This window comes from Emydura macquarii, unplaced genomic scaffold (assembly GCF_026122565.2).
Source record: "Emydura macquarii macquarii isolate MOO-44397 ecotype Brisbane River unplaced genomic scaffold, CSIRO-AGI_Emac_v2 contig_967, whole genome shotgun sequence".
Classification (NCBI taxonomy): Eukaryota; Metazoa; Chordata; order Testudines; family Chelidae; genus Emydura; species Emydura macquarii.
Window position 1 is genome coordinate 901,600 of NW_027131104.1, and position 12,321 is coordinate 913,920.

Sequence of the window (12,321 nt, forward strand, 5' to 3'; positions counted from 1 at the left end):
CAGCTCTGCTCCTGTTCCAGAGCATTGAGTCATGATGGCTCCTTGCATTCATGGCACGTGAGCGAGCCCCATTGCTACTTCCCGTAACAGTGCACTAGGGAAGGCAGTAAGGGATCTGAGTTTCCATGCATACTGTAGCCAGGTTCTGGCCCCCAGTACATGAAGGGGAAACACAGATCGAGGAGATCTAAAAACAAAAATCCCAAACCTGGAACCCCACAGAGGCTCATTTCTAATACCGACTTTTAACTTTTTATTCCAAAGTACAATACACGCATTGGAAAAAGAGTATCAAAATCTATATACAAAAACAACCACCATTTGCAGTGGTTTGATTGCATAATAATACAAAACGTGGGCAGTTAAGAAACAGAGTGGCCAAGAAGGTTTTGTTATAGGCTATACAAACCAAGACTAGAAAAGCAGCTGGGACATAGATGAAATATTCAAGTGGGTGTTCAGTAACCATACTACTAAAGAACAATGGATCAAGTCCATTGTTGCCCTGCAGATGCAGATTCTCCAGTGCCCTGTCATCATTTACACCTGTGCAAAGTGGGTGAGACCCACTATGGCACTTACGCTTACCCCCTTTAAGGGCCAGGTGGAAGTGGAGCCCCTCAAGTGAGTCAGGCCCCAAGATAGGGCCCTAAGGAATCTGTTGTTCTAAGTATTGTACGATCACTTCTTTTGGAAAGTGGATAAGCAGCGTGCTTGAGTTTGAAACATATTGTAACAGCCCAGATGACCTTCTACTCTTAATGCTGACTGAGAGAAAGGGCTGAATCCTTTCAGAATGAATAGGTTCTAAATAAAGAACAAGCTGGAAGAAAAATGTTATCTAGAGATACTAGAAGTTACATTCCGACTAGTTAGAACACAGGCAGTTCTCCTGCCATGCCTTTCAAATAACTTACACAGCGACAGTGACCACAAATTCATTGGTCAATCGTTCACCTTAATGGGTTTGATCCTGCAAACTCTTAGTCCCATAAATAATCCTTGCTCATGACAAGAGCCTCATGGACTTCTGCAGGTCTACTGGATGAGTAAGGATACTTGCAGGTGTGTGGTTTGCAGGATCCGGATCTGTTGGGCTGGGGAGGAGGGGGACAAAAAAGCAGTTTTCAAATATATTTTCATTACAAATAACAGATTTCTAAAAATTCCCCAGAGCTGAAGAAGAGCTCTGTGTAAACTCGAAAGCTTGTCTCTCACCAACAGAAGCTAGTCCAATCAAATATATTATTACCTCACCCCCTTGTCTCTGTATATTTCTGGAAAGAAATGACTACAATTCCCATTCTGATCATAATTACTCAAACGATACGCAGCCCCAACTGCCTGGAAGAGAAGGGATGAAAATTAAGCCTTTGGCTTTTTTGTGCTTTTGGGAGGGGTGTTGGTGTTAATTCTCTTTAGGAGGTGCTCAGATACTACAATGATGGGCACCATTATAAAGACTTGGAGACTAGCTGACAATTTGGCCCACTGAAACTATAAATGATCTAAGCTGATTTCCCTCCCCCAATTTTTATTTCATTTCTATTTTAAACATTTCTTTCCTCCACAATAGATATGTTGCCTTAAACTGTTAAGAATGGGCAGGCATTTCCTTTGCTCCTAAAAGCCATCACTGCTACTTTGCTAATGCCAAATATTGATATTCACTTAACCACCAGGCATGAAAGCTTTATCCCATGTTACCTTTGTATTACAGGATACTGCAAAGTGCTGAACTTTCGTTTCCCACTAAAGAAGATAGGATCAGAAGGTGCGCAGCAGCATCAGTACAGTATGAATCAAACTGAAGCAGGAGTCACCTCTGTTAGAGTCTCTTCAAATGGTGAGTGTGAAAAATAAGATCATTTAACCCTGTGATTATAAGAAAACTTTTTATGGTAATACTGAACCAGTGCGCCTCTTTTAAAGCGGTAGGCTGCTTTGTCTCATCTAGTTTTACAAACAGAATTGCTTCTCTTTAAACTGTTAGGAAGGTTGAAAACTCAGAATTGTATTAAATAGTCTATATGTTAATGTTCAGTGTCAACATGATATGCCAAACGTCTGTCATGATATTGACTTTCTTGCTATCGTCTGGTTTGGTTTCTCATGTGCTGCTAAGTTAGTGGAGGTGTGCATTGGTGCGTAGACTGTGGAGGTGTAAATTGGCACAGTTCCATCAGAGGCAGAGAATCTATGTTGATTTATACCAGCTGAGGATCCAGCCCACAATGTTTATTGCGTACGGTAACAAATCTGTGGACACCTGGTATTTTGTGTTTGCTACTATGCAGTGCATCAGGGCGACGCATTCATTTCATGACATGACATGACATGACATCACATAGCAGGGATAGAACTGCAACTTTCTACTTCAAAGCCACAGGTTTTTACCACTTGAGCTAAAGGAGACTCTGCTTTAACTAGCAGTATAGGTGCTGTGACACATAGTTGTGCAGTTGTAATTCTAGCCAGTACAGGACAGTGGTGCACATATGCCTTGACCAGTTCATGACAGTAGTTTAAATGGGGTTTGTGATGTTGGCTGATATATCACAGTGTTCACCCTAGGACCACATGGCTCTTCATTCCCCTTTAATAAAAAAATATGCAGAGTCCATTTTTTCCATTCAGTGCCCCACCTATGTTCTGTTTGAGAAGGCCAGGTATTTAAATATTAAATATATCATATAGTGTCACATAGTTAGTGGCCTAGATGAAGACGCTAAACAATTGGTGTGTAAAACCTGTGTCATTATTTAGTTTTTACACACTGATGATGGCTAGGGCTAACGTTTTCCAAAACAACCAAGTCCCCCTTTCAAAAGAGACTTAAGCATATGGAAGCCGAAGTCCCCTTGACTTTCAATGAGCGAAAAGGGCAGGCAGTATTGACTAGTGGATAAAGCACTGGACTGTAACTCTGGGACCTGGGTTCCATTCCTGGCTCTGCCACTGGGTAGCCTTGGACAAGTCACTGTGCCTCAGTTTCCCCATCTGTAGAATGGGGATCATGATCCTTTCTAAAGCATCGTGCTATACAACAGCATGGTATCATTATTATTAGGTACTATGGCAAATGTTATCCTAGTTTTGTAGCAGTGCCGAGAACCTTGTAAGTCCCCTGGAAGGGAAAAGGTCATGCAGGGTGCTCAACTTTACTGACAATCTGCTCAGAAGTGCTTATTCCCTCTCCTTAGCATTAGAAAAAGCAAAACAGTGAAAATAAAAGTTCCGGTTTTTTAAAGCTCTCTTTAGCTGTAGTTACCACAAAGATGGACTCCAGCCATTCAAGTAATATAGGTATGGATAGTACTGGTAGCTGTTATACACAGAAATCAGAGAGGCCCTGGAGACATCATCCTTTTTAAAGGCTGGGAGAACAGAGTTCTTATCGAGTCCACTGAGCTCTGAGGCTAGTTGCTTCCTTTTGGTTTTATACCTTCTGTTCTGGAACCAGATTTTCACCTGAGTTTCAGTGAGCTTCAGGGTCTTTGCCAGGTGGGCTCGCTCCGGGGCGGACAGGTACTTCTGATGACTGAACTTCCTTTCTAATTCGATGACCTGAGTGTGGGAGAAGGCTGCCCGTGAACGCTTTTGCTGCTTCAGGGATCTTTGGTTGCTCGGTAAGGATTTCAGAGGGTTTTCACAATCCGATAGGTAGGTCTCCAGATGTGCTTCTGGGGGAAGGAAGAGGGGAGTTACACACCAGGAAGGAACCTGAACAGCTTGTTCTCAGGCATTTTCTTTCCAGACAGCACAAAATTCCATTATCATCCTGGAGACATTTTTACATGTTTACATGAGTTAAAAATTCAAAAAGCTTCTGTATATAATTCTCCCCCCGCCCATGAATTTTGATACAGTGTTCACTCTGGGCCAGATTTTTAAAGGTATTTAAGCACTTCACTCCCATTGATTTCACTGGGAGTTAGGCACCTAAATATCCTTAAAAATATGCCCCTCTGTTGTTAAAATGCCTTTTTCTTCTGTACTCACAATGGGCTCTTGCCATTATGGGGCTCCTAGGTATTATTGTAATACAAACAAATACAATTGTACCAACTCTTAGGATTTTATTGGGAGTCTTGTGATAGTAGGTGTTGTTCTTAAAGCCCCAGATCCTTGTGATTATGTGAGAATCTCTGCTTTTATTTTAAAAAAGGTAAGTTTCTAATCTCATGTTGCAGAGAAAACCTTGAAAATGTGGCTCAGATGGCAAATATATAGAGCTAATTAAAAAAACAAAAAAAACCAGATAAAACAAAAAGACTCCACCCATCCTCGTGAAGTGAGGGATTTTTTCAGGCCCATCTCCTGAATTTTGAATGCATGGGATTGCTAGTACTAATAATTTATAGTCATCGGCCAACGGTTCCAAACATGGGCGCCCAGCTAGATGTTTGGGCACCCACAGAAGTGGGTCTGATTTTCAGAGGTACCGAGCACCTGCCCCCTCATTGAAATTAGGCCATGATATAAATAGCCTTAAAAAAACCCCAAACCAATCCTTATTCAGATGAATCAGTATAAAATTAGAGGCCCAGTTCTCTTCCCCCACACATTCCACTCACTTCCATAGAGGAACTGTTGATTTCCACTGCTTTAATTGACAGGAGGATCAGTCCCTTAGTACCCCGAGGTTTGAGAATTTGGGCTCTAGGGCTCAATCCTGCCCCCATTCCAGTGAATAGCAAAGCTATGGGAACAGGATTTGGATCCCAACATAAATTACCAGTTCAGGTGGGAGTCTTCCTGCTGGAAGGCTGAACTTTTGATATATCCAGGCTAATGAGATCAGAAGTGTCTCCTTGAATGCTGCTTTTTTTGGCTGTGCCATTGCGGAACAAGTTTAGAGGGATAAAGATGACACCTGCCATGTGAGAGATGTGCTAGTTCATGCTGGTTTTAATGTGACAGGAGAGCCGAGCTAGGGAATTAGGCGTCGTGGATGGCAATCACAGCTCAGAGGTAGCAACCAGACACTTCACCTTAATCTTATTCCCAGTAGAATAAATCATTCAGTCACTTCACCCCTGATCCAGACAGGTGCTGAGCACCCATAGCTCTGATCAAAGACAGTGGGCAGTGGGAGTGCTCTGCACTTTTCAGGATCAAGTCCTGCCTAACTAAAGCCACAGTCGGAAAGATTTCATAGAGAAACAGCATCAGGTTAAAAATAAGAACAGAAATGTCCGTCCTTGTACTAAACGGCACTCACAATGATTAAAACTGAGAGAACCTTCAAATCAAATGAACCTTTCACTATTTACGCAGTTGGTTGCTTGGTTTTTTTTTCTTTTTTATTATTTCACTCAGCATGGACAATGGAAACAGGCCAGGTTCCCTCTTGTTTCTAGTAATTTCTTAGTACATTTTCCTTCAAGGTTCTCATACACAAATGCCACGTTGAAATGTTTGAGATGGAATCAACAGGCCCCGTTTCTCATCTGGTCCAACTTGCTCTACTGAAGTGGGTGGAGGGATGTAAGGGATTTTTTTTAAAGCAAATTTCCCAGGGAATCCTTCAAAAAGCAATGCCTCGGAACATGTCTCTTGATCTTTGGTTTTGTAAAAACTTTTTTGAATGTAATCTAAACTCTGGGCCAAATTTCACTGGGAAATATCCCTTTTAACAAGAAAGTGATTCTTTAACGTATATTGTATTGTTATTAATATTATAGTAGTGCCTGAATATCCCAAATGGGATTGCAGCTTGATTGTGCTAGGTGCTGTACAGACATAAAATAAATCAATCCCTTCCCCCAAAGAGCTTACATGTGTTCGATTTCCCCCTTCCCTATATCAAAAACACAAGGGAGGGAGACTTCAGCATTCCCTAGAGAGTGCAGTGGTAAGTTTTCACAACACCAACTATTTTAAAACGATACGAGCTTTGTAGCAGCTTCTCTCTCTCTCACCCCCTCCCGCAGTCATGCAGGTACATGCTGGAGAATCTTGTTGATATTTAAATGACGTAACCATCCTTAAAGAACGCTCCCAAGCGATCTTTAAAGCATTACCTTTAAAGTCACTGCTAAGGCAGTGATTTGCCACCTTTCCTGCTGTGTTCCCCCAAGACAGAAATGCACATGTCCCAGAAACACACCGTCTTAAAAATGATTCCTCCGCAGGTGCATGAACAAGAGGCTGCCTATTCAAGTGAATCAAGACCACCTTTTATGGTCAATGAGCATTAATGGTGCGTTTCCTGGTAGTGCCAAGGAGCCCCCGTCATGGACCAGGCCCCTCTCTGCTAGGTGCTGGACGGACAGGGAAGGAAAAGACAGCCCCTGTCCCTATGAGCTTGTACTCAGCAAAGGGCATTGTAAGACCTCCTGTCAGATGAAAGTCGTCGGTGCTCTTGAATGCAGCCAGGGTACCAGGCGGGAATAACCGTGCAGGCAGCCGCAGCCCTTTAAACGATCTGTGCTACGGCTCGGTGCGCCGAGGGGCTGCCACCCGTGGGTACCACTTCACCGCCCCAAGTCCAAGGATGGGGCGCCCCTTGCGAGCGCAGAACCGCGGCCCCCGCGCCCGCTTACCTGCGGCTGGCTCGCCTGCTCTCTCCCGGGGCCGGGGGACCCCTGCGGGGCGCGATGGCTCTGCCGGGAGCCGGCTGGCGGAGCTTTCACTGCCCTGCGCGGCTCCGGCCGGCCCCGGGCCAGCCGCCGCGCAGCATCCCCGCCTCGGGCTGCCTTTGCCCGGCGCGCCGCTGTCCTGCAGGATGTCTTGGATGAGGAAGGACGTGAGCGGCTTGGCGGAGAGGGGCATGGTCTGCCGGGAGCCCGGGGCAAGGCTCCTGCCGGCGGGCTCCGTGCTGCTGCTGCTGCCGCCGCCTTGTCTCTCCTGCTTTCCTGGAGGGAGTGCCCGGGAGCTCATCTCTCCCTCCTTTCCCGCAAGTCCACCCGGCAACTAGCCCACAGGCACTTTCGCTTTGCAACGCTCCCTGCTTTGCATTTATAAGCCAGCCAGCCAGGCCTCCTGTGTGTGATTGGAGCCAGGGGCACTGGTGAACGCCCTTCAAGAGCTTCCTTGGCTCCCCCAGCTCCTGCAGGATGAACTTCTTCCTTGGTCTGTCCGCAGTGTGGAGGGAAACGTCCCTGCCCCTGCTGCTCCTGGCTTGCTGTGGCCATGGGGACTTTCTAACTCCTCTCTCTCCCTCTGTGTGTCTAATGTAATGTAACCATCATCTGTAACCAGAAGGCTTTACCCATCACCGTGGTGCCTCAGCTTCAAATCAATAGCAAAGTCCCTGGTGGAGTCTGTGGCATCTCTCCCTCTGCTTTTAGGGCAGCCCGCGGTGTCAGTGTTGGGGGGAGAAGGTAGGGTCCCTTGTAAGGTGAAAAGGCCTTTTCAAGCAGGGAGGTTTTGCAGCATTTCCTAAAGATGGTCTGGACCCGTCTTCCCACCCGCACCAAGCCCCTGACCTTTCTGTGGTTAGTAATGCCAATGATTGACAACACAAAAACATTATTATTATTATTATTTATTGTTAACACTCTTTGGACAAAGTGGTCTGGAAGAAAACAAATGAGGTTTGTTTTTCATCTAAAATGTTTTGTGGAATTTGTTGGATTTTCATTGGGAAACCCTCAAACTGAAAAGGTTTTAATCCGTCAAAAAAGGAAACAAACGAACGAAAACGAAAACCCTGAAAAAGTTTGTTTTTTCAATAACAAGGCATTTGCATAGAAATATTTTCCCCCCAGTTCTAATAATAGTGTTTTACATTAATGCTGAGATACCTGAATCGAGTTCAAATCCAGAACCAAAATTACAGTTAAGGGCAGAGGGTTCAGGTGAAAGATTCAGGATGATCTTTAGTTTATTTAGACTAAGCGATTTAGCATCCACATCTGTAAAGGAAGTTGTGAGGTTTAATTCTTTCATGTTGTTCTGCAAGATCCTTGCCTTAAAAGCGCTAGAGAGGAGGAAAGCAGTATCATCAACACCAAGCATTGAAAAATCATGATTCAGTCTCTCAAAATAGGATATATTAGAAATAATAAATTCTGAGTTTTAATCTGCCACTGCCTTCATGCTTATGGGTTTTTTCCCATAGAGGTGAAGGCTAGAAACATACTTTTTTTTTTTTTTTTGAAAGCTGAGCTGCTCATGAAATCATCTGACTCCAGGAACTGGGGCTTTAAGAGAAACACCAAATATCATGTGACTTCTTGCAATAAAATCACAAGACTATGGCAACCGTTTATAATACTTATTTATAGTAGTTTGGTATTAGAATAATAGAAGATTAGGGTTGGGAAGGGATCTCAGGAGGTCATGTAGTCCAACCCTCGGCTCAAAGCAGGACCAAACTCAACTAAATCGTCCCAGCCAGAATATATAGGCTTTTTTATAGGTGTTTAATGATGAGTACTATTTTTCTGTGGGCTGTATTAACATTATAGAATCTTTTGGCTAAGAAATAAAACCGAGATCCTGATTCACTGTGGTTATTAAAGGGCTCGTGGCATTTTTCTATAGGAGTGTGAGCTCTGAGATCCTTAGTTTACCCAGACCGTTGGTGGCAGAGCCAAGGTGTTTGCACATTGTCCCATGCTTGCACTGCGGGGAAGGCAGGAACTCTAACATCAACTTAAACTCTGGTTGATAGTATCCATTTTTCATGCTGGGAGGGGATATTACTCCCCCACGCTTGCAGGAATACCTGGAGATAGATACCTAAAGCAGCCAGCAGTGCTCAGAATGGGGAAGAGAGCTGTATGTCTTTTCTCAGTGTGGAGCAGGCCCTGCCATTCTCCGGGGGATACTAGTCCTTTGTGTACTTGCAATCTCTCATTCAACCCTCTTGCGTAATCCTCCTTGCTTTAAGACACAAATATGCCACTGCTTCTCACACTTGTCAGCTTGGCGTGATGCTCGCGATTAGTTTTTTTTTTTGGCCATTATATGATCTGACCCCAAATACAGGGAGGAGTGCAGTATTGTGGGGAGCAAATCTTTAGTTAAAGTCACAGAATCAAATTAATCTCCACCTGTAATTTCCTTAATTTCACTGGAGTTAGCCCAGAGATGAATTTGGCCCATTCAGCTCTGGTGAGTAGCAAACGTTACAAGAATACTGATGTAAAACCATCATGGATGATGGACTAAAATTCTGCCTTGGTTCCCATTGACTTCCGTGGGAGGCGCCCCTTTGAGAACAGAATTTGGCCCTGAGGTCTAGATCCTCAGTGGGTGTGTAAATCAGTATAGTTCCATTGACTTCAGTGGAATTGTGCTGATTTACATGAGCTGAGGAACTGGCTCTGAATAGTTAGTCTGTTGTATTTGCAAGTGGTCCCTAATATCACCTTCCTCTTTTCCCCCACAAGAATGAGATTCACAACTCTGACTTCTCCTTCTATCCTTATACCCTGACCAACCCCCAAAATCCCAAAACAAAACCTCTGCCCCAAGGAGAGCATTTACTCTAAAAAGTAAGAGGTGCAATGAAATCCACAAGGGGCTACACTATTGCTATTGACTTTTGCAGGGAAGGCACTCAAATACTACACTAAAAAGATACTACACTGCAAGGGAGCTTGAAACCCTTATAGGCAGATAATGATCCTGCTTTTAACTTTTTTCCATTCAACGTCTCTAAACTGTTTACACTGATTTTTCCCTCAACCCCCTGCAGTCGGTTTTGTAACAGGAATTATGTCCTTGGAGAGCTTCAGTAGCTCCAATAATAACTCAGGCTCATTATCCTCTTATTGCCCAAGAAAAGCAATTTGGAAAGATTTATGAAGCAATAGGAGCCTCACAGTATTATTCCAACAGTGCCCCTGCACCAGGCTCTCTAACCCCTATCCCTGGCTTCTGGAGAGCAGATTAGGATCCATTGCTTGCTGCCTGAAAGTGTAGAATGCATTCAAACTGGGTGGCCTGCAAGAGACTTCCTATCCAATCTGTTCAACAGCTTAGCCAGAAGTCCTCACCTGTAACACACATTGGGAATGTTTGCTTAGAGCCGGGGGAGGTGACCTTCTCACACTCTGCCGGGGAGGGGGAGTGCCGTGCTGTGGCTGGCCTGGGCACCTGGAGATTTCCCAGCTCTTCCCCTGCAAATATTGCAAATTAGTTTGGCATTTAGTGGGTGAAGCAAGGGTGGTGGGGTTACCAGTTACCCTGGGTCTGATTTTCCTCTTCCTCAGACTGGTGTAGGTCAGGCATAGCTGCATGGAAGTCTGTGGAGCCACAAGGGGATACAATTGTTGTAAAAGGAGATTAAGGTGCCATATGAATCTAAACCCAGAGCCTGGCCAAGCATTGCACTGGAATTCTCAGGCTTGCAGCAGTGTTGGCACATCAGCCGTGTAACTACATCAGTTCAAGTGTCTCTTGAAGCACCTTTTTTGCATAGACAAGTCCTACGCCGATATAGATCAGGAGTGCCTCCGCTGAAGTCAGTGGAGTAACGGGGGGTTAAAAAAAAAAAGTGCAAATGCAGACAAAATCAGGCTTATTGGGTAAACTTTTCTAAAGCACCTAAGTGAAAGCCAGTGGGAATTAGGCTCCTAAGTCACTTGGGAGCGTTTAAGAATTGGACCCAGAGTGTTTTCAAGGCTAAGCTAAATTACAGGCCAACTGAGCACTTACACCTTTGTCTGAAGTAATAGCTTTACTGCTACTAGGAAGCTGCAGTCATCTTAGCGTATGCGCAACGCGCCTCGGGTGGCACGTGACTAGATTCATCGCCAAATTTGGTCCACCAGTTGGATCATTAGTTTCTCTGGCTTGGGCCAGGTCCTGACAGGGAATGTGATGTGAACGCTCACCTTAGGCTTCTATATGCAGTGCTCCTCCGTGCTATACAGGGCCAATCTTGCAGGGCATCCTCCCTACCCTCCATGTACTACAAATAGTAACGGATCAACCAGTTAGTGATAAGTGACCCCAGAACAGCAGGACAGCCCCTATTGAAGCCATAGTCAGATGTGTCTGCTTCTGCTAAGGCTGAATCTTGCCCCTATATCTACATGTAGACCAAATTCTGCCCTGACTGGCAGCCTCATTGATTGTAATGGGGCTATTTAGTCCCTGTGCCTATCATTTGAGTAGATTCAACATTAAACACACAGGGCAAGATTCATCCCTGGTGTAAATCCACTGACTTCAGTGGAAGCCAGGTCTCCAGATTCCCAGTCCAGGTCCCTAATCACTGGGACACAGGCTGCCCCGCAACTTGCTCCTTGTGTCGTTGCCGGGCTATCATACTTCATTTCTGTCCAGCACAGGCATGGTTTCAAGGTATTGCTTTGCTGGATTTCACCCCAGGACCAACCGTTACCAGCCCACTACGGTTACAAGCATAACAGAGAACTCTGGTGATGAATACCAGATAGTTCAGCACAAACCATAGCCTAGTAACAGAAACTGCTGGATTTTAGGAGATTCTTTTTTTCAATTTGGCCATTTCCTTTGTGGATGCTTAGCGTATTGTGCTAGCCCCACTATGGCGCTGGTTGACGTCCTGGTGATAGTGTGTGTGTGTTTAATGTCTGGCTTGCTTTTCAGATGTCTGTAACGCACAATTTCTGATTTAGATCAGGTTTTTGGAAGGGGAGTGGGAAACAGCATAGATGTAAAGGAAAGGGAAATGTCATGCCCTCCCAAAATGCAATTCGTTCTACAGAACACTGCAGTGTTCGGCCGTGAGCTGAGTATATTTTAAATAAGCCAAGAATTCTAATGCGGGGCCTTTTGGATGAATTGTTGCCAGCAGACACCAATGTCTGACCCTCCAATCATCGAGCTCACAAAACTCCCTGACTTCTGTGTGTCTGTCCATCATAAGGCATTTGGATTGTGCAATGCCTGCTGCTTTAAGTCCTAAAGAGACCATCACAGAGCGTGATCCTCTAAAGCCTTGCCCGCGTGGGTGATTCCATTTACTTACCTGCATTGCTCCTGTGAGTAAGGCTTGCGTGATAGTGCCTGTCGTTTGCTACAGCCTGTAAAGTAAGCTCAGCCTGGTATTGTTTGTGATTGGCCATTGAAAGCAGAGGATGTCTGCATTGCCAGAAGCCTTCAAAATGCCACATAGTCTCTCTATCTCTCCCCCTCCCCTCCCACCGCTCCTCCCTCCCAAGAGAGACGAGGTGGATATAGAGCTGGGATTTCAGTACAGTTAATGGAGTGGCCATGCCTCCTTGAAGATGCACATGCTTGTAAGCTCAACTAAAGCACTTTTAGTCATCTGGGATGGATGCATCACAGAGAAAATATTGAGGGCCCAATCCTGCAACCTTTACTCCTTACTCCATGCCATTAGTCCACTGTTAGGGTGAAAAGCTTATAATTTCT

The 12,321-nt window shown here is 44.8% G+C and overlaps 1 protein-coding gene across 1 annotated transcript; it reads right to left on the reverse strand.

Moving 5' to 3' along the window:
* Positions 1-280: 280 nt before the first annotated feature.
* On the reverse strand, positions 281-7,139 carry NKX3-1 (NK3 homeobox 1). The gene is given in 4 exon segments (XM_067543743.1): positions 281-3,683; positions 6,549-6,918; positions 6,920-7,102; positions 7,104-7,139. Coding segments are annotated over 4 exon segments (1,005 nt in total). The 3' UTR covers positions 281-3,267.
* Between the last annotated feature and the right edge of the window lie 5,182 nt (positions 7,140-12,321).